General features: G+C 39.0%; 3 protein-coding genes across 3 annotated transcripts in view; 1 reads left to right on the top strand and 2 right to left on the bottom strand.

Moving 5' to 3' along the window:
* Positions 1 to 6,411: 6,411 nt before the first annotated feature.
* Positions 6,412 to 10,938, top strand: LOC149845428 (RGG repeats nuclear RNA binding protein A-like). The gene is made up of 7 exons (XM_089995742.1): positions 6,412 to 6,816; positions 7,457 to 7,754; positions 7,854 to 7,922; positions 8,070 to 8,202; positions 9,360 to 9,518; positions 9,633 to 9,695; positions 10,500 to 10,938. Exons 1-7 carry the CDS (start codon positions 6,654 to 6,656, stop codon positions 10,689 to 10,691), a joined length of 1,077 nt encoding a protein of 358 aa, XP_089851868.1. The 5' UTR covers positions 6,412 to 6,653; the 3' UTR covers positions 10,692 to 10,938.
* Positions 10,939 to 12,261: 1,323 nt separating this feature from the next.
* Positions 12,262 to 15,354, bottom strand: LOC149845427 (zinc finger CCCH domain-containing protein 56-like). The gene is made up of 2 exons (XM_089997619.1): positions 14,408 to 15,354; positions 12,262 to 13,297 (listed from the first exon to the last, which is right to left on the bottom strand). The coding sequence occupies exons 1-2, from the start codon at positions 15,216 to 15,218 to the stop codon at positions 13,026 to 13,028; spliced, it is 1,083 nt and encodes a 360-aa protein (XP_089853745.1). The 5' UTR covers positions 15,219 to 15,354; the 3' UTR covers positions 12,262 to 13,025.
* A 3,098-nt stretch (positions 15,355 to 18,452) lies between these two features.
* LOC149845426 (uncharacterized) overlaps positions 18,453 to 22,153 on the bottom strand; it is a 34,490-nt gene continuing 30,789 nt past the window's right edge. The window contains exons 4-5 of the mRNA XM_089997618.1: positions 19,770 to 19,978; positions 18,453 to 19,042 (exon numbers count right to left, since the gene is read on the bottom strand). Coding sequence (XP_089853744.1) covers positions 18,589 to 19,042; positions 19,770 to 19,978 — 663 coding nt within the window. The 3' untranslated portion in view covers positions 18,453 to 18,588. The remainder of the gene's footprint in view (positions 19,043 to 19,769; positions 19,979 to 22,153) is intronic.

The raw sequence follows: 22,153 nt of genomic DNA, 5'->3' as shown, positions 1-22,153 counted from the left end.
TATATATATATATATATATATATATATATATATATATATACAGAATATATTAGTACAAAAAAAATTATTTGAATGCTTTTGCTGGGCGCGCGGGCCACCCGCACTACGCCCAGCTCCAATCCTAAGCGCAGTTTTACGGTACAAGGGGTCTGGTCCACTGGATCAGACCGAGCCACCCTTGCCTATGTGAACCAGGGCCCAAGGGCTCGGTTCACAGCTGCTAAAGGGTGTGCTCGGCACGCCTATAGTCGGCCCAACCTGCTCCAGTCCTTGGTTCCAAAGGGAAAAGCGAAAAAAAAAAAAAAAGAAACACAAGAGGTTGACACACATCAACTACCAGCGGCCTGGCCTACGCACATCCTAAAGGGAGTGGTCACGTTGTGACCCCCGACCAAGATCTTGGCTGCAACACCAGTCCCAATGTGCTGGGACTGGGTTGAGCCAAAAACCCAATAAGAAAGAGCTAATGGCTGGAGCACACCAACAGGTGCTCCAACACTCAAAGAGAGACGGCCTAGCGGATTGGGCGTAAGCTGGACGAGCCCAGCTCGGTCCAGTACACCCTTAAGATGAAAATGCCATGAAACAACCAGAAAGAAAAGAACAAAACATAAAACCAGACAACATTATCAAGATGGAGTAAGCAGCTAACATATATAGAAGAAAATGAAACAAAACAGAAATAACAATGTGGAAATTGAAAGAAAACAGATTGCAAATGTATGCAATGCAAAGCTCATGTAAAACTATGAAGATTCGAGATTTAAAACTACATTTCTAACTAATTCGCCATTTGGGCTTGCATGCATTGATGCAAAGAACCATTGGCTTTATGCCAATCCGGAATCATAACGAATAAGGTGAGTCTTCACCTTAGCTTGTATTAAAGAAGGTGATGGTGATGTGCTGCAGCTTCTCTACGTCAAGGAGACTCCCATGGTTTGGAGGGAGGAAGCTAGAGAAAAGAGAGAGAAGTGAAGGAGTTTTTGCAAAAGTCGTCCAACAAGAGAGCCCATTTTTTTTCTAAAGTTTTTGTAGAGGCTTGAAAAAGGGTTGGACGACTGAAATTTAATCCCTCCAAGATGGAGGGCTGGGGAGCTCCACGCCCCCCAACCACCAATGCATGTTGTTTTTTCAAAAAGTTTTATAGAACTTTCAAAAACGCCATTTAGAAAAAGCCATAAAACTTAAACAATTTACAAGGGGGCGCTCTTGGCTGCCACCCAACGTGTTCAATGGGTTTTGAGAGTTTGAAACTTTTTAAAAACCTTTCAAATTTTCCATGAGGTGCCAGCCCCATGGCTCCCTTTTGGAAAAGGCGCCCCTCATGATGGAGCCTAGGCTTCATCATGAGGGTGTTGGAAAAGATACATAACCAATGAAGGCCTCCTTTTTAAATCCATGCAAGATAATTTCAAAATTGCCATCCAGCTGGTCAGCCCTTGACCAGCTGATCAACCATGGCCATGGACGTCCACTATAGGGGTCGTCCATGGGGTTTGGGTCCACTAGATGCTCCGGATCCAAATCCAAAATCGCATATTGTATATATCTCAAAATAATGCTTATTTAATGCATTAAAATAATAATTTAATTCCATCAAATTATTTAGTTCTCTTTATAACCCTAATTAACATAAATTGGACATTGTCTCTTGAGGAAATCATGTTTCGTTTGATAGAATTAAGCGTTCTAAGATTCGGGTCCAATATTAAATCAAGACTCGTAATTCACATGCATTGACGAGGTTTTTTCGTCGTTCGGGTCTCAAATTCGGGGTGAAACATCACAACCCTATTCTAAACTTACCCTCAAAGTTTCAGAGGTTGATTCATTCTAGATTTCTCAAAATCGCTCTATTATATAAAATTACGTGATTTTACCCGATTCTCAAAATAAGCAAATCCTCAGAAATTCTTAAAACATAAAAATTCATCGATTTCAACATAATTACGCATTATACATCAAAATTAAAAATCGTGGATCTTACAGTTGTAGCTTAACACACAATTTATATTTTATTACTGGGCTTCACACTTGTTTCTCGACCAATATTAAGAATCATCATCATTCATCGAAATATTAGAAATCAACATCTAATGGCAGGAGATCAAGAAAATCAACATCCACTGACATCACTTTCTTGGCATACCAATAATTACAGCTGAGTCAACACCCCCCCCCCCCCCAGACAAAGTAGCTAAATCTCTCTAAAATCATGGTTGAGAGGTGAATCACTATATCGGGTTTAGGGGCACAATCGCATACGGAGTTATAGTATCCTCACAATTTTTCTAAAACCACCATCCAAGATTCTCACACTATGGAAGAAACATCAATAAAGAGATTAATTACATTGTTTGGTCTCTTTTACCTTTTTAAATAAATTTAGTTTCTTCACACAAGAACCGTTTTACAAATCAACATGCAAAACCAATTTTGAGTCCTAATCTGCACAATATAACAGTGTAATTAATTTTGGAAAGCCAATAATTCAGAAACAAATTTTTGCAATGCATAAATTTAAATCAACAACATTGGAGCAATACATGCTCCTGACTCACATGACCGGTAGTGGTTCACATATGACAACAAATGCATCTTTTTGCAAAATCTCAATTAACATGCAAGATACTTGTTTCAAAACATATCCATAATGCACATTCAATCACACAACATGAATGCACAAAAAGTTAATTGCATATGCATGCGAACATATGCTTGCAACACATACTATCATCATTCAGTTCATGCATAGACACCCAATCATACACATGATCATATTTATGCAAACATCAAAATAAACTTCAAAATTTATATACGTATGATATGCACATTTGTAATATAGTACTTGAATACATAAGCATGCACAATCAAACCACATTTGATAAGTATATCTCTATAGTCCAATTGATTGTAGGTCCGAACATAGCTATACTGTTTATAAAAATAACATATAAAAACATTATCAATCTGATCAAAATCCATGTGCCACAAACCATGAAAATCTGATCTGATTGCATAAAAGTTGAGAATAAGCAAATCTGGTCCAGATTTAACCGAACCGAGGACCAACCGATAAGCTAGACTTATGTTGCATCACATGCACAACAACATGTTGTCGAGTGACATGTTGTCTGCAACATAATATTGCACAAAAATATGCAGCACTATTATGCCCAACAACAGTCCATATAAACACGTATGTATAACATATTTTTCAGCATTGATTATAGTCCATATGGCAGCATCAAGAACAATTTGCATCAGTCAACATGACAACATAAAAAAATTCCAACATGGTGTTGACAACAACATCAAAACTTTTTTTATGTCAATTCACATAACAACATCAAACAATTATGATATCAAACATAACATTGATGAAAGAGAGCATAAACACTATGCTAATAGCCCTCACAGAAGTCAGGTTTATGAAGTCAGACAATAGCAACAACAAATTTAGGAAAACAGCTCTAACGACAATCATAAATAGATTTTTTTTCTTCTTTCTCAGCAGCCAACTGATTCACCTTATTCAAAATTCTGAATAGTTCTTACACAAAAAGAGTTCATGTTGTCGAATCAGATTTGATTTAAGAAATAAAATATGACGACAAACAAATATTAATGACACTTAGCCAGAAATCATATTTGATATAATCTGATATCAGTTAATGATATGACCAAAATGAGTTCAGTATCAGTCCACAGGTGTTGGTAGTTAACAGCTCTAAAAAAATTTTGTATGATTAAGTGTCACAATTATATGTTTGATCACAAGTTGAACAAGCACGTACTCAGCAAATCTGGACCGGATTGGCTCGAGTATACACTCGATACAGATCTGTGTGTTCAAGAGAACAACATATCTGTCTACAAGAGGAAAATCGATAGGCAAGACCCGATCTGCGTGCTTGGAAAACTTGGTAGATTTGGGTCAGATCTGCACACACACACACACACACACACACACACACATATATATATATATATATATATATATATATGACAACAAACATGTATATGGCTGAAAAATCGCAAAGTCTGACTTTCGCTGCACAAACACTAACTCAACAACTACTAATTTACATGCATGTTCTCAATTGCATGAGCATGAAAGACCGAAAATCTATCTACATGCTTTTGTCCTTTTTTTTCATGTGAAAATGAAATCATAAGTATCGACAAATTTAGAATATGTTTACATGTATTTCCAGATTTGTACACACAGGGGAAAATCGATTGTCATTGAGAAATAAACCTATATATATAGTCAACATTATATATACATACATACATACACACACATATATATATAAAGTCAGATTTTTCTTTTTTCCTCAAATATGTATGCATCAAATCATATTCACACTCATTTCTTCTCATAAGACTTAGAAAGAAACTTGTACATTGGTAGAACGTAGAAAAGAATAAAAAAAATTATGGATGTTCAAAAAGAAAGCAAAATTTTTGTCTCTCCTTCCTCTTCTTCTTATTTTTCTTCTTCCTTTCACTCTTTTTTTCCCCTTTTTTCTTTCTTTCTTTTTTCTCTCTCCCACGAGTTGGGCTCCCTCTCTCCAGAATTATAATTCTAGAGAGGGGGAGAATCCAACCTTTTTTTATATTGTTTTTAGATCTTTTTCTTATTTTTTCTTATATCTTCTTATCTAGAAGACTTCTCTAGAGGGTGACGTCCCCTCTAGAGGACTCTCTTTCGTAGAGAGTAGAGTTTTACCAAAGGTAGAACTCTACCTTTCTAAATATTCTTCCTTATTATCCTCCTATATATATATATATATATATATATATATATATATATATATATATATTAAAGGTTTATCTAGAGGGTAATGTCTCCATTAGAGGACCCATTTAGGTAGAGTTTTACTTCATGTAGAACTCTACCTTATCTATTAAACAAATTTAAATTTTATTTTATTAATTATTAGATAATTTATTCTAAGAATATTTCAGAGGGTAACGCCTCCCTCTGAAAGTCCTCCCGTACAGTTCTACTCAATTTAACCTTTAATCTGATTTTAAAGTTTTAAATTGGTCATATTTAGACTTTAGATCCATATTTAGATTCAAGATCCAAATCTATACCCAAAATCCATATGGATTCAACCTGGATGAGATCCTAGTTAATATGGGTCATGGACTGGGACCAGATCCATATCAACTTGAATTAAACGGATTGGATCCAGTCCAATCCAATCCAAAAAAAGATAAAAATAGAGGCCGGTCATTTTTAAAAAAATATGTTTTTCGGGCCAACCATAACCCGATTTCAGAAAAACTAAGCACCAGCATTCTCAGAATTATAAAATACATCTAACGTATACTTACCTAATTTTTGCCTGAACTTGATTTTCGCTTGATTAATCGTCTCATTTTGGTCTTGTCAATGAGCCCTGGGCTACTTCCAGACCCAACTGACGTCACCTGTTTTTAAAGATAATTTTCATTATTTTTATCATATTCATTAAAATACTTTGTCAAAATTTCATAGTTTTCAAATTTAAAAACCATGAAAAAACACATGATATTACAAGTGTCATTTACACAATTTCTTTCATTTTTATTACTCTTTTAACAATATTTTAATACAAAATATTTTTAAATATTTTAAAAAATCATTGATTAAACATTAAAAATTCAGTATCCTCTGTCTCATTTATTAAAAAAAATCAAATATACAGTTTAAACCCGAGTCTAGAGTCCTCCTGATGCATGAGCAGAGCATACTCAGGTCCATAAAGGATCCATTAAGATCCATTTTTATATTTGAATTTGGTCTAGTTTGTATTTAGATATTGGGTCTATATTCAATAAGAAGTTAAATAGATTCAGAAAAATGTCTTGGATATACTTTGTCAAGATTGAAAGTTGGGTTTATCAAGATTAGAAAATTTTCATCTATAAATAATGAAAAAATCTAATGGTACAGTAAACCAGAGTTTGATTTCTGAGAGTGTCATTTTCATTTATTTTCATTTATTTTTAGTTGATTTTCAATAATTTTCTTAAATTTCTTGTTATTTCTAGATTTATTTTTTTTTCTAGATAATTCGTAGTTTGGGTAGAATTCTTTGTAAAACTGGTTTTCAGTTTACATCAGTTCGTATCTACGTGATCTGAACTGATCCGACTCTCCAAATATATTTTCTGATCTTAAATCCGACCCATTTGCATCCCTAGTGCATAGAGTTTCCAGTAGCGCTGCGTAAAACTGACATGGACACAACTAAATGAATTTTAAAATGGATTTGAATCCATGTTACATGGGTCCGGCCCGTTTCGTCCCAACAATCTGCTGTGTGTCAACTTAGTACTTGTGTAGGGGTATTTAGTAAAGTGGGAAATATCTGAAATACATAAAACTTTTAAGCATAAAATAAAAGAAAAAGAAGCTTTAAGATTAGGTTTTCTCTCTGGCTTGCTGCCTAACTACTTAGGTGCGGCTAGGGTTTTCTCCTTGCACTCCCCCAGTTCCAAACACACCAATGAGGTAGATGCTAGAGGACCCTCACCAACGCATCAGAAACCAGTACCAGATCTTCACCACCATGTTGTATATGCTTTGATAAGGGAAGTTTGAGTTTCCATTTGTGAGGTTTGCTATTTTCATCATCAACTTGGGCAGGAAAATGGCAACCGTGAACCCTTTTGATTTGTTGGGTGGTGATGATACTGGTGACTTAACGCAGCTGGTAGCCTCTGCTCAGCAGGTTAAGGCTGTGCCCACCAAGAAAGCTGCCCAGCCCCAGCCTGCAAAGCTGCCCACCAAACCACTCCCTCCCACACAAGCAGGTCATCTTCTCTCCCTTCATCTTTCTTTATTTTTTGTGTTTTTTGGCTTGTTGTTTAATGGTGGTGGTTCTTCAATTTCGTTTTATTGGTTACAGATGATTTTGCTGTCTAGAACTGAGGGCTATTAGCTTTGTGTGGGTTTTTTTCTTTGTTTTGAGAACTTGAGAGGAAATTGCTTGGTCTCTCTGATGGCAAATCTTGCTCTCTCTCTCTCTAGAGAGAGAGAGAGAGACAAGATTTTTTCCAAATAGGTTCCTTATGTTTTTACCATAATAGTTTATAATGGATTTGACCCACTCCTTGCCGAACTCCATCTGCATCAACCTTGAAACAGATTCAGTTGACTTCTATTAGATCCTGAAGTCACTGGAAATCCATGGGCTGCTTCAGGCTGTTTAATCAATTGAGAATTGAGAATTTTTTTGCTTGACCAGGGTCTCTAAAACCTTAATTTTGGGTATTGTGCTGGTACTTTTCCCCTGCTTTTGACTATTTCTGATTGTCTGTGCTTGGGCTTTTGGAATTTTTGTAGTGAGGAAATTGAAATCAGGTTGCTTGATTGAATAACTGAGTTAGTGCGGTCTTTGGACATTTGTCCTTTTTTTTATTTTCCTCATAATGGGTTTGGCTCCTTTTACAGTGAAGGAATCAAGAAATGAAGCTAGCGTGGGGAGGGGTGGGGGCCGTTCTGGTGGTCGGGGGTTTGGCCGTGGTCGTGGTGGATTTAATCGAGACTTGAACAGTAATGAATATTCTGGTGGTTATGGTGCCACTGATGATGGGGAAATTGAGAAGCCATCAGAAAGAAGTCGAGGGGGGTACAGTGGGACTCGTGGTTCATTCCGTGGTGCTCGTCGTGGAGGATTCGCTAATGGTGACTTAGCAGACACTGGTCGTCCACGAAGACCATTCGATCGTCATAGTGGAACAGGACGCGGGTTGATATGCTTTTTAGTTATACCTTAAGTGAATATATGTTTGTGTGCAAACGCATCTATATAGTTACATTTCTAAGGATTTGATTTTCTATTGTTCAGAAATGAATTTAAGCGTGAAGGGGCTGGCCGCAGCAACTGGGGAACTCCAACTGATGAAGGATCTGTTCAGTAAGGAACTCTTTTCAGTTCTTGTTGAAACCTTCAGATGAAGGATTTGTGATTGTTTTGTTGTTGAATTTTATCTGTCAGCTGTTTTTTTATGTGCTTTTTGCACTGCATTTATTGTTTCTGTTATTGTGACCTTTGTTTGGTTAGGGAAAATGAGAAACTTGTTAATGACAATGAGAAGAGGTTTAGTCCTGAAAAGCAACCTGATGGAGAAGAACCTGCTAGAGAGGACAAAGAAACTCCTCAGAATGAGCCAGAGGATAAAGAACCAGAGGACAAGGTAAAAACCTTCTAAGAACTTCGGATTAAACCCTGACATCTATCTTGTGTGGGATTATCTTCTATTGGGTTCTTGTCTCGTGTTGTTTTATCCAATTTTAACAGCCTGATCTGTTGTGGTAAATCACTCTATGGTCCTACCTTTGGAAATTTAAATCTATAATTGACATTTTTAATGATGGAAGTCCATTAATTCCTCAAGATAAACCATCAACGCCTGAATGATAGTCTGACTTGTTTGTTTCTGGCAATCAAACTGGCAACGTTGTGAGTGAAGCTGACAAGTGTCACCCAATTTCTTGTAGTGGATAATAGTGCTCACAGTTTGTTGCCTTCATTTCTCCATATTCATTAGTCTATACTTTCTCCAAAAAATATTTGGTAGCATATAAGTGTTCATAATAAAATTATTACCACGGATTCCTTAACACAACCTTCTCTGAGGTAAATTTTTATGGCTTCACTAGCTACTGTTACTAATGACGGGAAGACCCGCCCTTGTGCTCAAGTCTCTAGCAAGAAGTTTGTAAGAAACACACCAGATTTTTTCTGTTCCTGTAGCACAAGTTATAGCTGCTACTGTGAGAAGTTTTGAGATTTTTAAAAATTATCAGGATCGGTTTGGTGCTTTTGTTTTCTAACGATTAAATTGCAAGCAAAACTTGCATTTGGCTTATGCCCCTTTGTTCCGGTATGCATGTCTGATTTTGGCATTGAGACTAGCTGGTGAGTCATTTTCAGTTGGTAAAGAGGGTCTACATATGTTGATACTGCCTTTTTATTAATGTATTTGTTAGGAAATTTTGTTTATGTTTTCCAAATTCAAGATACTACCGCATTTGACACTTCATGAAGAGTTCACAGCTAATAGCTGGGTTATACGAAAATGATGTAAACGACTGTAAAATAAACAAGAATGGATGAAAACAACCCTTTATGCACCGTAAAATGGATGAAGGGCCCCTCATGTTTGACTAGATATTGATCAATCAGGAAAATGGGTTGGGTCTGGGTTTGCATCCAAAGCTGATTTAACCCATACCCAAATGTATCAGTACCCATACCTGCATCCTACTGCATCGACACAGGTGTGAGCACCTCCAGAAAGTACCCATTTTACATAGCTGGCATATGACTGGTTTGTTTTTTATTTAATAGGAGATGACTTTGGAGGAATATCAGAAGTTACTTGAGGAGAAGAGAAAGAACTTGCTAGCATTTAAGCAAAAAGAGAGGAAAGTCAATTTAGACAAAGAATTTGAATCAATGCAGCAGCTTTCACTTAAGAAGGACAATGATGATGTTTTCATCCAACTGGTGAGGATGGTAGTTTTCTGCATTGCTGATGGATTATCCAAAACTGTTTCCAATTTCTTATACATGACATTGTTGATGTATGCTAAAGCTATTTTCTTTAATGTTGTTTAACAGCGGTCTGACAAGGACCTGGCGAGGCGAAAAGATATTTCTGATAAAGATGAAAAGGCTAAAAAGGTGAAAACATGAACCCCTGTCTCCTAGCAATCTGTCAAAATATTAGTTCTCATATTTTAGTTCCTTTTCTTGATAGCAATAAGGCCAACAGATTTGCACAGAGAAATGTAGTATGTAATGTGATAGCTCTTTGTTACCAATCTTGGTTTCTGCTCAATTCACAACTGCCAAAAATATCTTACAGAATTCCTGATCTAAAGGTTGTCTTCAAGTAATAGAGTTAATTCTGATGTCTAACAAATGTGCCTTCAGATGCCAATTGCCAAGAATTATAATGGACCCATATCACTATATCCAACTTGCCATTTAAAGCCAAAATTAGATGATATTCAGGAATTAAATGGAATATCACTGTTGTCAGTGTCGCAGTGCTCCCAATGTTAAACAAAAAACCTACCTTAATGATTAAACAAACAGGAGTTTTCTGAGGCATTGAGAGAAATTTTGTAGAAAATACTGCAGAGGATGCTTGGGAATTATTGCTTATCTCTGTGTAGACTCTAAAAAGCACATGAATCCACAAGAGGTGGTATGATGAAGTGCTGGTGAACATCGTGCACCAACTTCTTGAACTGCCTGTTTGCATAATTTGTCACTGTTTTTTGAGCATGCGAAGATAAAGAGTTTAAATTAGTTTTGTTGTTGCTTACTAAGAGCTCTGTTATTCCAATAATTGCATTTGCTTTGGCTTTTGCAAATTTCTTGCATGAAATGAAATTCTCGCTTGCTGTATATTTTGCATTTTCAAGTTTTTAGCTTATCAGTTCACCCTGCTGATCAAATCCATTTTTTGCTCACTGGAAGTCTCTTAGCATAAATGAATTCTTGAAGCCTGCTGAAGCGGGGAGGTACTACAACCCCCGAGGACGCGGGCGTGGTCGGGGACGTGGCGAGGGTGGTGGCTTCAGAGGCGGCTTCCTGCCAGGTGAAGCAAACAGTGTGGCGGCCCCCTCTATTGAAGACCCTGATCTGTTTCCTACTCTGGGTGGCAAGTAAGCATCTGCAGGCATTTCTTCTTTCAGCACCGTGTTTTGTTTTGATGGTTTTGGAGCAGTACAATGAATGAGTGGAAGTCAAGGAAAACCCAAAAAATGTCATTTTATCAGTTGTATTTAACAATGATGAATGCTTTCATTTTTCTTCTATTTTTGTTTTTTGGTCTAGAGATGTACAATTAGGCATCTCAACGCCTGCACGCAGTTTTCCTTCTTTCCTGAACATAACATGCTTCTTGTTTGCATCCCATGCACTCTTTCTACTTCATTCTTGCCCGTCTTTCCAGAATCTAGTCTATGCTTTCTACTTTGCTCGTACCAACAAGAATATGGGAATCCTTGTCCCACCTACGCAGATGGTAATTGAGATTCTGATGTGCATGGCCATTTCGGTTCTAAAACAATGTCATTTGTAGACCTATTGTCTCTGCTCAACTGCAACATGTGGATGAAGGTCTCAGTGGGAATTCTCGTTGCGACCAAACATCTCAAGAGTTTGTATGCCTCTGGTATTCATGGCAGCAACAGAATGGTGAGCACTTGGTGAGCCATCTAACTATAGGAATTCGAATGCAGTCCATCTTTATAGCGTCCAGTTGCCTCTGACATGCACCTGCTCTTTGGCTAGCTCACACTTGGTATAGCCTTCCATTATTGGGATCGCCCAGTAGGTGGGAGGAATGGTTGTCTGCATGATCTTTCTGAGTACACGTAGGATGCCACGCATCGTGCAGATTGTTCTTTTTGAGCGACATTGTTAGCTTTGAGCAACCCGAGCATGATAGTGTTCCGTACAAGATTTCTCTCTGTAACATTATATCTATTAGGGTAGAATTATGTCTTCTCAAAATACCGATATATTTCAACCTCACGAATTAGTGGCATTTTTTCTTACGAGAACCAAAGTGAGGGAAAACCCCATGTGGGGCGACCACCCTGCCTTACGTGGACCATCTCTGAAAGCTATGGACACACCGGTGCACCAGCGGGGTTTGATTCAGAATCTTCAACTCACTCCTTTACAACCCCCTGCTGACCACGTGGGTGACCCACGGTGGTGAATTAGTGGTGTTTTTTATCACCAGAATAAATTCTGAAGCAAACAAGTAAACATGCTGCACTCAGCATTAGGGCATTCTTTTTTTAGTAAAACTTGTGCTTTATTTAGCAGTATGGGCACTCACAAGAGGGAATGGAAAAAAAAAATTGATAGTCCAGGGGAAAAACCGCCCATCACTGACCGCACGTTGGCCAGCCTCCTTTTTATAGCCAAAGGCGTGGGACTCTCTCCTCTCACCATCGATATGGGACTAAAAAGGTGTCCCTTGAATGTGTTAAGCAACTTGATCGCTTGGTTTTGAGAAGATTTCTCATAAAGCTTAAAAGAACATTAGGTATTTCACAGTCATGAATATTAGATATTAGTTGGCATTTAGCTATGAATAAATATTAAACCATATTTGATTATTTATCCCGAGAATTTTCTCTTGCTGAGAAAAATCCTGAGAACGACATTTGTGACTATGATTGTATCTATTCAAGAAAAAGAAAAAATCAATACATTACAGGACTTGCTGAGAAAGATGCATAGAAGGATAAAAAAGCTAACGCCCAAGGAGAACGTTAACTTTTACTATCTGGAATTACACTGGGATAGTTCCAAAGGCGTACAAGTCAAAAATCACACCAGCTGATTGAGGTTCATTTTCATCTCCTTCTGAAGGACCAGGCCTTGAGAAATTCTACACTAATTTGAGAGTACTAGATGACAATCCTCAGGACTACATAAGCTATCACTAAATCACAGAAGTCATGTAGAATAGCATCAGATGATAACTGTCAACCACTGAAGAACTTAAGACTAAAGAGCTGGCAATAGCTATAGCATAATTCTCATTCTCCTTCATGGAGAGTATCAAAACAAACAACATGAAATCTCCATCGCTGCTTTTAGTCTCTTTACCGAGCTAGGATTCCTCTGCAAAATTCCAGCCACACTGCAGAAGACGGTGTCAGATGCATAAGGTGTCGAAAAGCATAGCTGCATCACAAACATGCTCTCAAAAAACTCTATAAGACATGACAAATGAAATGATCATTCTTCTTCGGCCTCGAAATGTGTCGCTGGCTAAAGATAGTAGAAAAGAAAGAACCATTGTTCAAATGATTTAGGTGCCATCTAAATGTTTCACAAGGAAAATATAGTGTGCACCCATAACAACCAAGAGATCCAGTCATATTCCTGTTCATGATGGTCATCAGATTCACACAACTTAAATGTAATATGGCAAGGTTCTTTCTTCTTCTAACCATCATTTTACTAACATTGAGTGCTTCACTCGTCATCAATCCAGTCACCATAAATCCTACTGATTTTATCTGGACCCTTCCACTTCTGTAATGGCCTTTGTGGTCCCTGCCGCTGATTTATACCCACAGATCTCTGAGATGGAACCCCCATACTGTAGACCTCTGTATGAGCAACTGGCATGAAAGATGCAGCACCATCCTGACTCTTTGAAGATGATCCAGCCCGCTTTGAATCATTGGGAGTTGAAGAATCTCGACCATCCATCTCCACAAGCCCCCCTCCATACTTGTGGAGCTCTGTTCCAGGAAAGAGAGACAATTCTTAAATATGAAAAAATTAACAAACTAATCAGAAACTACTCTTTCACAGTGCCAACAACATATGATTTGTACATTCTCAAATATCCAAACTCCTAGCATTTCTTCAAGGATGAGTTTTACTCTAAGAAATGACAAGTGCACTCTCCCAGGGATGGATTCTAAGGTTGCATGTAAGATCCCAGCAGTAAGATGATATATCAGTTAAAACTTGCATAAATAATTACTACCTGCAACTTGTGAGAATTTATTTACCCGAAGGGAACCAATTTCCAGAAATGATATCAACATATTCCTTATCAACCACCTTTCAAGACATTGGCATCCAGAATACCTTTCAGCACAGGGCCCCAACTATTCTGTCCTGCTTCTACAGAAGCTACCACTGACAAGTATGTTCTACATTAACATAATCTAAAAACATCATTGTTGAGTTTGGGAATGGAGAAATAGTGCACCCTCGATATCTCATTTTGAGAATTCTCCAAGAAAATGCAAAACATGGAGCAGTCTTGTAGAGCACGAGTAGCCATGAAAGTCAACATAAAATTTAAATTAAATTGAAAAGCATTCAGTAGAAATATCCAACCTAGAGTATGAAATGACAGCCTTCAAGCACATCTTGATGAAGGCCCAAAGCATCCCATGCCAATGTACTTTCTGAGACCAACACAGACCGAGACCATCCACCATATACCTCATCCTGCCCAGACCCAACTCAGTCCGAGTCTTGAGCAAAATATGATTAGTCAGCTTGCATCCCATTCTAACTAAAACGTTATATGGAGTTGACCTGGTAACCATGCATATTTGCAACAAATAAAGTCATCTATCAAAAATATAGAGTCTAAATGAACAAAATTAAAATCCTGATTCCCAGGGAAATATTGAAACTCAAGGGTGAATAATGATCCGTAGCCTGTTGGCTTGCTCCACAGAGATTTCATGTTTCAAGCAAAATCAACGTTGAGGTTGAATAATGATTCACAGTCTATTGGCTAGCTCAAGAAAGATTTCATGTTTCACACAGTCAAAAGATAAAGATTTCATGTTTCATGCAGAGTGAAGTTTAAGAGAAACTAATCATACCTCCTAGACCATGAGCAAAATGGCACTTGTCCCCAAATGGGCAATATCCTGTCATCTCCCACTTGTTACAAATCCTGGTTTTCCAATTTGAGGGCTTTTGATTGGACCCATTGCCACCACTGTTCTCATTGCCATAACCACTACCAACTGTAGGCCCCAAGCTTATCACTACACTTTCCCGAGATTTTGACTGTTCATCATGTAGAAAAGTACATGTATCTCCATAAGGACAGCCCTCATCTGTGTAGAACTTCTTGCAGTGTCTCCCTTTATAAGATCTCTGTTCATCTCCTAAAGCTGATGAACTCAAAGACTGTATCTGGTTTTCCTCTCTTGGCTCTGAAGTCTGAGAGTGATCCTCATCTTGGGCTGCAACAATTTCTTGCCAATTGGGAGGTGGCTTCCTCAGCTCCTCTATTCCATGAGCAAAATTGCAATTTGTTATATAAGGACAAGTCCCTTGCCTAAATTTGCGGCAGAGTTTTGTCTTAAAAAACATCCTTCCAATTGCCTTCATCCGACTAACAGATGAGAATTCCCTGCCAAATCCACTTTCTTGTGGATCTACCTGAGCGTTCCTCGATCTTTTTTTAGGAGGTTCACTTCCTGATCGAGATTGCGACTGCCGCCCATCAAAGCTGGAACCTGATAGATAGTCTGAATCTCCATTCAAAGCACTATAATCCTCTTCTGTTGCCCAAATTGCTTGATCATTCAACCCAGCGATCCAACTGTCAACACTATTTGTAGCAATCTCTCTAATCACAGGCCCAGCGTCACCAGAGAAACTGATGCTCCCTTCATAATCCATAATCAAAGAAAGATCAGTTTAACACTTAAAACTGTATAAATCGAATCCTTCAGCTTCATGTACAAATCAAACTAGTCCTACTGCTTCCCTCCATATTCACTAGTTTGGATTCACCATCAAAGAAATATCAACCTTTCTGCGCAATTCATTATAAAAGTCACTATAACAACACCACAAAACGAATCCAATTAAGCAACACAAATAAAAGGGAAAAGAGAAAATCCCAAATGCAAAAAGAACACTGGGAAACTATTGTAAGTCAAACAAGTCCCTTCTCTTAATCACGGAAACTAACATGTTTGCTTTGGTCACAGTTGGGGATGAACAATCACAGCTGAGAAAGTAGAAGCTGTGATTGTTGGCCACAAGGTCAATCTTGTGACCAACTTTCGAAATATTCAAGGCAAGAACAATCACAGCTGGCAAGAACAATCACAAGTTGTAGTTTTCTCATGTTTCAGTAACTTTGAGAAAGTGTTGTGATTGTGATTTACAGTCACAGGATCTTGAGAAAATCCAAGAATGAAAGGGCATTGCAAACATCTCAAGATTGTAACAGAACTTCATTTGTGCATTCGAGCATGCGTGCGTGCGTGCGTGCGGAGAGAGAGGGAGAGATCATAACAAAACACCTCAAGAAGACCCTGAAAAGATATATATGGTAATGATACATGAATAAGTATCCTAACCCTAAATCAAGTCCAACTAACAGATTCTCCCCATCAAAAGCCACCCCACAAATAAGTTGCCCCCAAAAATAAATGACTTCTCTAAAAAAATCGATCCAAGAATCCTTCAAGGCCAGAAATTTCAATAAGAGAAAAAACAACCTCTCAGCCTCTCCTTCCAGAGAGAGAGGAGGCTCTCTTTCCTTGAATAAACTCATAGAAGTTCTCGAAATCCAAACCCAAACCTTAGAAAATCACATTTTTGACAGAAACCCACATCACCAAATCAACAAATAAATAAATGAGAGAGAGAGAGTACCCATCCAAGAGAACCCATCAAATATCCGAGTAGAAGTCTTCGATTTGTAGGGAGAAATTCGAATAAGATTGTGGGAGAGAGATGGGATCGATGTCGATGTTTCACCCTCTCCTCTTTTGGGGCCCAAGTCGTTCTTTTTCTTCTCCCCTTGGTTTCTTTTGCTTCTGTTGGTCCGCGGCTTTACGTTGTGAAACTGCAATCAAATTAGGGAGTTGGCTTCTGGTTCAGTCGATCGCTATTACCCTTTTCAAACCCAATAGCCTTGATCTCTCCCCACGTCACCGTCACCATCACCGTCACCGATTCCTCTGCTGGTGTAATATAGTAAAATTCCGAAGGGTTACCAACGAAATTGGCCAGTGAGAGAATGATATGACGGGAAACTTAAAAATCAAGCCTGTGTTGTTAAGCTAATGCTTTTATAGGAAAAAATATACTTAAAATAATTAATTTGACTGAGCAGTGGTAGGGAATTCGGAAACAGGATAATCTCCTTTGCACGATTTCAAAATCAATGGCATGATTTTTTTTTCATGCAGAACGGGAAAACCACCATCAAAATCAAAGACCTAGTCTCGCTGGCTAAGTCTGCTGTACTTACTGCCACTATCCTAGTAAACTCGTGGTGCACCTGTTGCCCCTAGGGCTGAGCCAGGCTTATCTTTGCCCTCATAATGGGAATGGAAACCTGACCACCCGTGGCCAGGGTCCCTTCCACTGCACCAAACCCCTTGGGGCCAATGGCATGAATTTATTTTCCTTTAGACAGCTATATGTGACTGATTGTGAAAACTCTCTCTCAATGTAAATGACTTTTACCATGCCCCAAAGAGGTTTGGCGTGGTGGGATGGGGCTTGGGTCGCTAGTCTGGTGGTCTAGGTTCAAATCCCATGGGCATCACCCCTTGCGTAAGCCCAAGCGTGGTGATTCCTTGGGGGCAAGGTAAAAGTCATTTACATGGAGTTTTACACTGTCAGGACAACAATTGCAAGTGCGGCAATCAGAGCAAGTGCAGCTAAGTCTATGATCTTGTGGGCGGTTTCTCCATGTAAAATGTCTTTTACCATAGAAGATATTCTAGATTCAATGGAATAGAATCAACATTTATTTGACATTTAGTTCGAGTCTAGTAATTTAGACATTATTTAAATAAGTTGGGAAAAACCACTTCACTGGCAGCTAGTTCATGTAAAAAGCCCAAGTCCCTCTTGCCTACTTGGGATTACATTTAGTTTTGGCCCCCAACAAGGAATGTGTACTCATGGGTTTTGAATTCATGACATTTCTTCAGCTTGTTGACTTTCTCAGGTCGCCCCTACCAATGAGCAGAGCTAGGGATGTCAATGGGTTGGATTTGGGTCGGATCTAAGCATTACCTAATCCGACTTAATCGGATCTGACCTAATTGGATTCGGATTCAGAGTCAGAATGAAAAAGATAGAACCGAATCTGTATCCGACTAGTGCAAAACCCAATATTTACACTTAATTGGATTTGGGTTTTAATCGGATTCAGATTCGGATTTCAATGAAAAATTAATACCAAATCTGAATCCAATTTTTAATCGGATCCAAATTTAGCTACCAAATCCAATTACTCGGATTCAGATTCAGGACCGATATCAGGTTACACCTAACCCATTGACATCTCTAAGCAGAGCCCTCTAAGCAAAAAAGAAGCCATATTTATCGTTCTTGAAGAATTACTTCACTTACAAAGATGGAAAAAGGATGAAGCCTAAGGTGCTGAATCACAATGTATATCTGCAAGCAACATATTTGAGCCACTTGACATCGTATGTTATGGCCGCATTCATCGTGACTCGGTCGTCATAAAAAAAAAAAAACAAATGCCCAGCTGCAGCATCTATATTGATAGCCAGCATGCTAAGATAGGCATCTCTCTCTACAGCATTGTGGTGAATTCTAGAGAGATGCATTCAAGGGGACCAAGAACACGCCCATGTTGGCCATTCGTCTTTATGGGCACCAAAAAGAGTGGAGCCATGGAGGACATTCCCCTGCATGACAGCCACAAAAAAAGACGTGGAATTTTTAATTTTTTTGAAAGTCAAGCAGACCCCCACTAGTTACTATTCAACGTACCACTGGGATTTTGAACTTGCAACGTCCCATCACAGGGAGACGTGCACTGTCAGCTCTTGCAATCCGTTGGTAAAAAGGGGCGTGGAAATTACAAAATCTTATCATGAAAAAAGTAATTGGTATCACTCAACTAACTGGCCAAAGAGAGAGAGAGAGAGAGAGTACTGTATTACACAGAAAGCATTATTCGAGTCAGGAAAGAGGCACTCTATCACATGAGCGTCTGAGGGAAGAAAAGCAAAATTGCAAGCAATTAATGAACAGTTGAAAAAATAAATTAAATGCTAGAAATGTGATCAAAGAAGACATCCAAACAAATTCCTGAGCCACCACAACCCAATGGGAGTGATGCTGCCAACTCAGTAGCATCCTGGAGTCGGAGGCGGGTTCCCTGCTGCCCCACAACCACTGCAGCCACTCTAGATGCTAAACCACCCATGCCCTTCAAATCAGAAGCTCTTCTTAGAATACCATACAGAATTCCAGCAGCATAAGCATCACCAGCGCCACATGTGTCAATTGGCACACATGGTGCTGGAGGTATGTATATCGCTTCACCTTTGACGCCGATGAACGAACCTCTCGGGCCAACCGTGACGCAGACCAAAGGGACAATGTGACTCAAGTATCTTGTCACTGAGACAGGGCTCTCCTTGGCACTGAAATGGCAGAGAGCTCTTGCTTCATCACTGTTTGCAAACAATATGTCTGTGTGTTTCCCTATTATTTCCCTACAAGGAATATGAAAAGAGCAGAGCCATGAGAAAGTAGCAAAAAAGGAGAAACCAACCCCCTTGCAGTACCATGAAAAACACCAGCAGAAAAGTAGCATGATCCAATTAAAATCCCCCCCCCCCCCCGGAACTGGGCATGGCTGTCACATTTTTTTGCAGTAATCATGCGAAAAAGATGAAAGTAGAGAGATGGTTCCTTTTATTTTATGGAATTACAACAATATTATTATGTCCTGTTTTGATCATATGAACTTATAGCACCTGCTTATAAAATGTGAATGTGGGATAAATTATAAATTCCAATTTCAACAGAGTTGACAACTCATCCCACTTACTTGGGCATGGCAATGCAAAGTGAAGAAATAAATCACCAAGCAAAAGTAATATGAAACTCAAAAGTGACTTCCCACATTCATACTCCAGTATCTGTCTGGAACAAGGTAATTATGCTGGAGTTATGGAGTTTAGGAGTTGGGCCGAACTCCATTGGAAGTGGCTGTTCGGAAGGAAGGCATTAGGGAGAGTTGAGAAGGTAGCCGAGGATTTTGCTCATTTGTTTAGGCAACAAAACAGGGATTACTCAAAGAGAGGAGATATTCGTGGATCCCACAATAGGATGCTTTCATTTATCCAACACCAAACTCCCTCCAAGCGTAGCTCCCAGACATAGTCCAAGTTCCATGATACTTTATCTTTGGATGCAATAATCAATTTGAGAACTCACCAGAAATGGTCATGGTATCTCTGAATGCATGATGTGTCAGATGCTGTAACAGCAATCAGAGCGCCATGTCTATGAGCAGCTTCACAAGCACTTAAGATTGATCTCCTTGTCTGAGGGAATTCAAATAAATAGCCTTCTAAAACAAGAATGGTTGTTTTAGAAAGCATGCCAGCCAAGCATGAATCATAGTTAACAGCGGATGATGTACCCTGGTGACAAAATAATTTAATCAGTGAGATGATGGATAAAGCCAAATCATAGCAAAATATTCAGCTATAGCAACAGCTGTTGTTGTAGGGATATTAATAGGATAACAACTTTTTTATCATGTGACATCACAAAACTCAAGTTTTCCTACCAAAATATTAAACTTTTATGACTTGACAAACTTGGATATGCATTACTAGATAGTACCACATTTTCAGCTTTACCTTCAACACTTATGTTTACAGATTCAGTTACAACTTAATTAAGGATCAGTTCACTTGCTTGAAACTCAATATTACATAATGGAGTTAACAATATATTGAGTAAAGGTAAAAAATAAAATGAGGAAAGAATACACAGAACATGATCCTATTATTATACCCAAGAAAATGATTGTGCGCGTGTGTGTGCATGTGCGTGTGTGTGCATATTAAGGCATTGTCAGCCACAAAGAATTATGAATGACTCAATTTAGGAAATGCCATATTGCATATTTGAAAATCCCCTGATTGGATGTATTAGAAAATGCTATATTGCAAATCTGAGACCCCTCTGACTGGATGTGATTGTACCATAGGTAATGTGCAAATTCCTGAAATGTAAGAATTAACAATGGAAACCTCAATAAAGCCTCTTCAATCACCCTTCAGTTTCATACATGTTCAAGATAGAGTTTGTGCACCCTCTTTTTTAAGCATGTCTCCCTCTCATTTGCAGATGTAATTGCCAATGCAGCTTTCATTATGAAAGTTCAATTAGATGGGTTGCCAATGTAGCTTCTTAGTTGTGTTTAAGAAATTTGATATTTCTGGTAAGTCCAATATCTTTATGGAACAATAAATTATATGAAGAAGAATAAAGAATGTTAAAATGTAAATTGTAATACATATATATTATTTAATATTATTATTATATTTTTTCTTTTATTATTTTCTTTTTCTATTTTTCTTTATTTTCTTTTTTAGCATCTAGTTCAATAGGAACTAGATATTTAATCCAGTCAAGTTCCAACAAAAACTTGACTGTGCAAATAGTTGTTGGACTCTAGTCCAACAGCTATAATAAGAGTCGTTGGACTAGAGTCCAACGTCTCTTTTGGAGAGCTCAAAATGAGCTCTCCTCTCTCTTCCACTTTTTTGTATATATAGGGGTAAACCCCTTCTGTCACGGGCCTATTTCCTTCAACGGTCCAGCGCGGCGCGACGGTCCTTCCTCACCGCCGCAAGCCTACTTGTCAGCTCGCTTGCCAATCGCAAAAGTTTGTAATCAGAGAGCAAGAGAGAATAGAGGGAGAGAAATTGCAATCACAACAAGCAATCACAACGAGGGTGAACAAAAGAAAGCTCAACACATTTACTTCATTCACAATTTTGCCCCGCAGGCTATTACAGTTCAAGTATACGGGTTGCCCCTTCGGGTATTGATTCACCTGAATCGGGCAGCTTACATCAGACTCAACAAAAGCAAAACAGACTCTAAGCGCAACTGTACACTGTAAGTCGCAAGGAAACATGCTCCCCCCTTCAAATCATGCGCCGTCCTCCGCGCCATCTGTTTCGTGGTAAGCCCTGACTTCAGCCGGATAGCGGTTGTTCATTCGAAATGCAGACTCCCACGTTGGTTCTGCTATTTCCTCCCACTGCACCAAGTATTTCTTCGCTTGCCCCAAGTAGTTGACCTTGTGGCGAAGGATCTGACTGAGGTGCTTCTTGGCCCGTTGTGCTGCCGGGACCCTCTGCATAATGGGAGCGCGTTGTGGCACACTGCGTTCCGAGTCTCCATCATCTGGATGGAACTGCTTGAGGTTGCACACGTGGAACACTGGAGGCAACTCCAGCTTGTATGCCAGCTTGCCTACCTTCTTTGTGATGGTGAAGGGTCCCTCATACTTTCTGAGTAGTCCGCGGTGCCGCCCGCGGAAGATGCCTGTGCGACCAGGATATAACTTCACCAACACTTGGTCCCCAACTTGCAACCTTGCGGGCCGACGGTGTTTGTTCGCCCACTTCTTCGTTCTCTTTGCCGCTTTGTGTAAGAATGCTTTCGCCAACTCATTTTGTTCGTGTCAGTCGCGGACAAACTGATAGGCGAAGGATGACCTTCCCTTTTCTTGTGCAGCAAGAGTGTGCGGGGTCAGTGGCTACTGCCCCGTGGCTATCTCAAACGGACTATGGCCT

The sequence above is a fragment of the Nuphar pumila genome, chromosome 2, assembly GCF_984573655.1.
Source record: "Nuphar pumila chromosome 2, dmNupPumi1.hap1.1, whole genome shotgun sequence".
Taxonomy (NCBI): Eukaryota; Viridiplantae; Streptophyta; class Magnoliopsida; order Nymphaeales; family Nymphaeaceae; genus Nuphar; species Nuphar pumila.
This window is presented reverse-complemented; position numbering and strand designations above follow the sequence as displayed.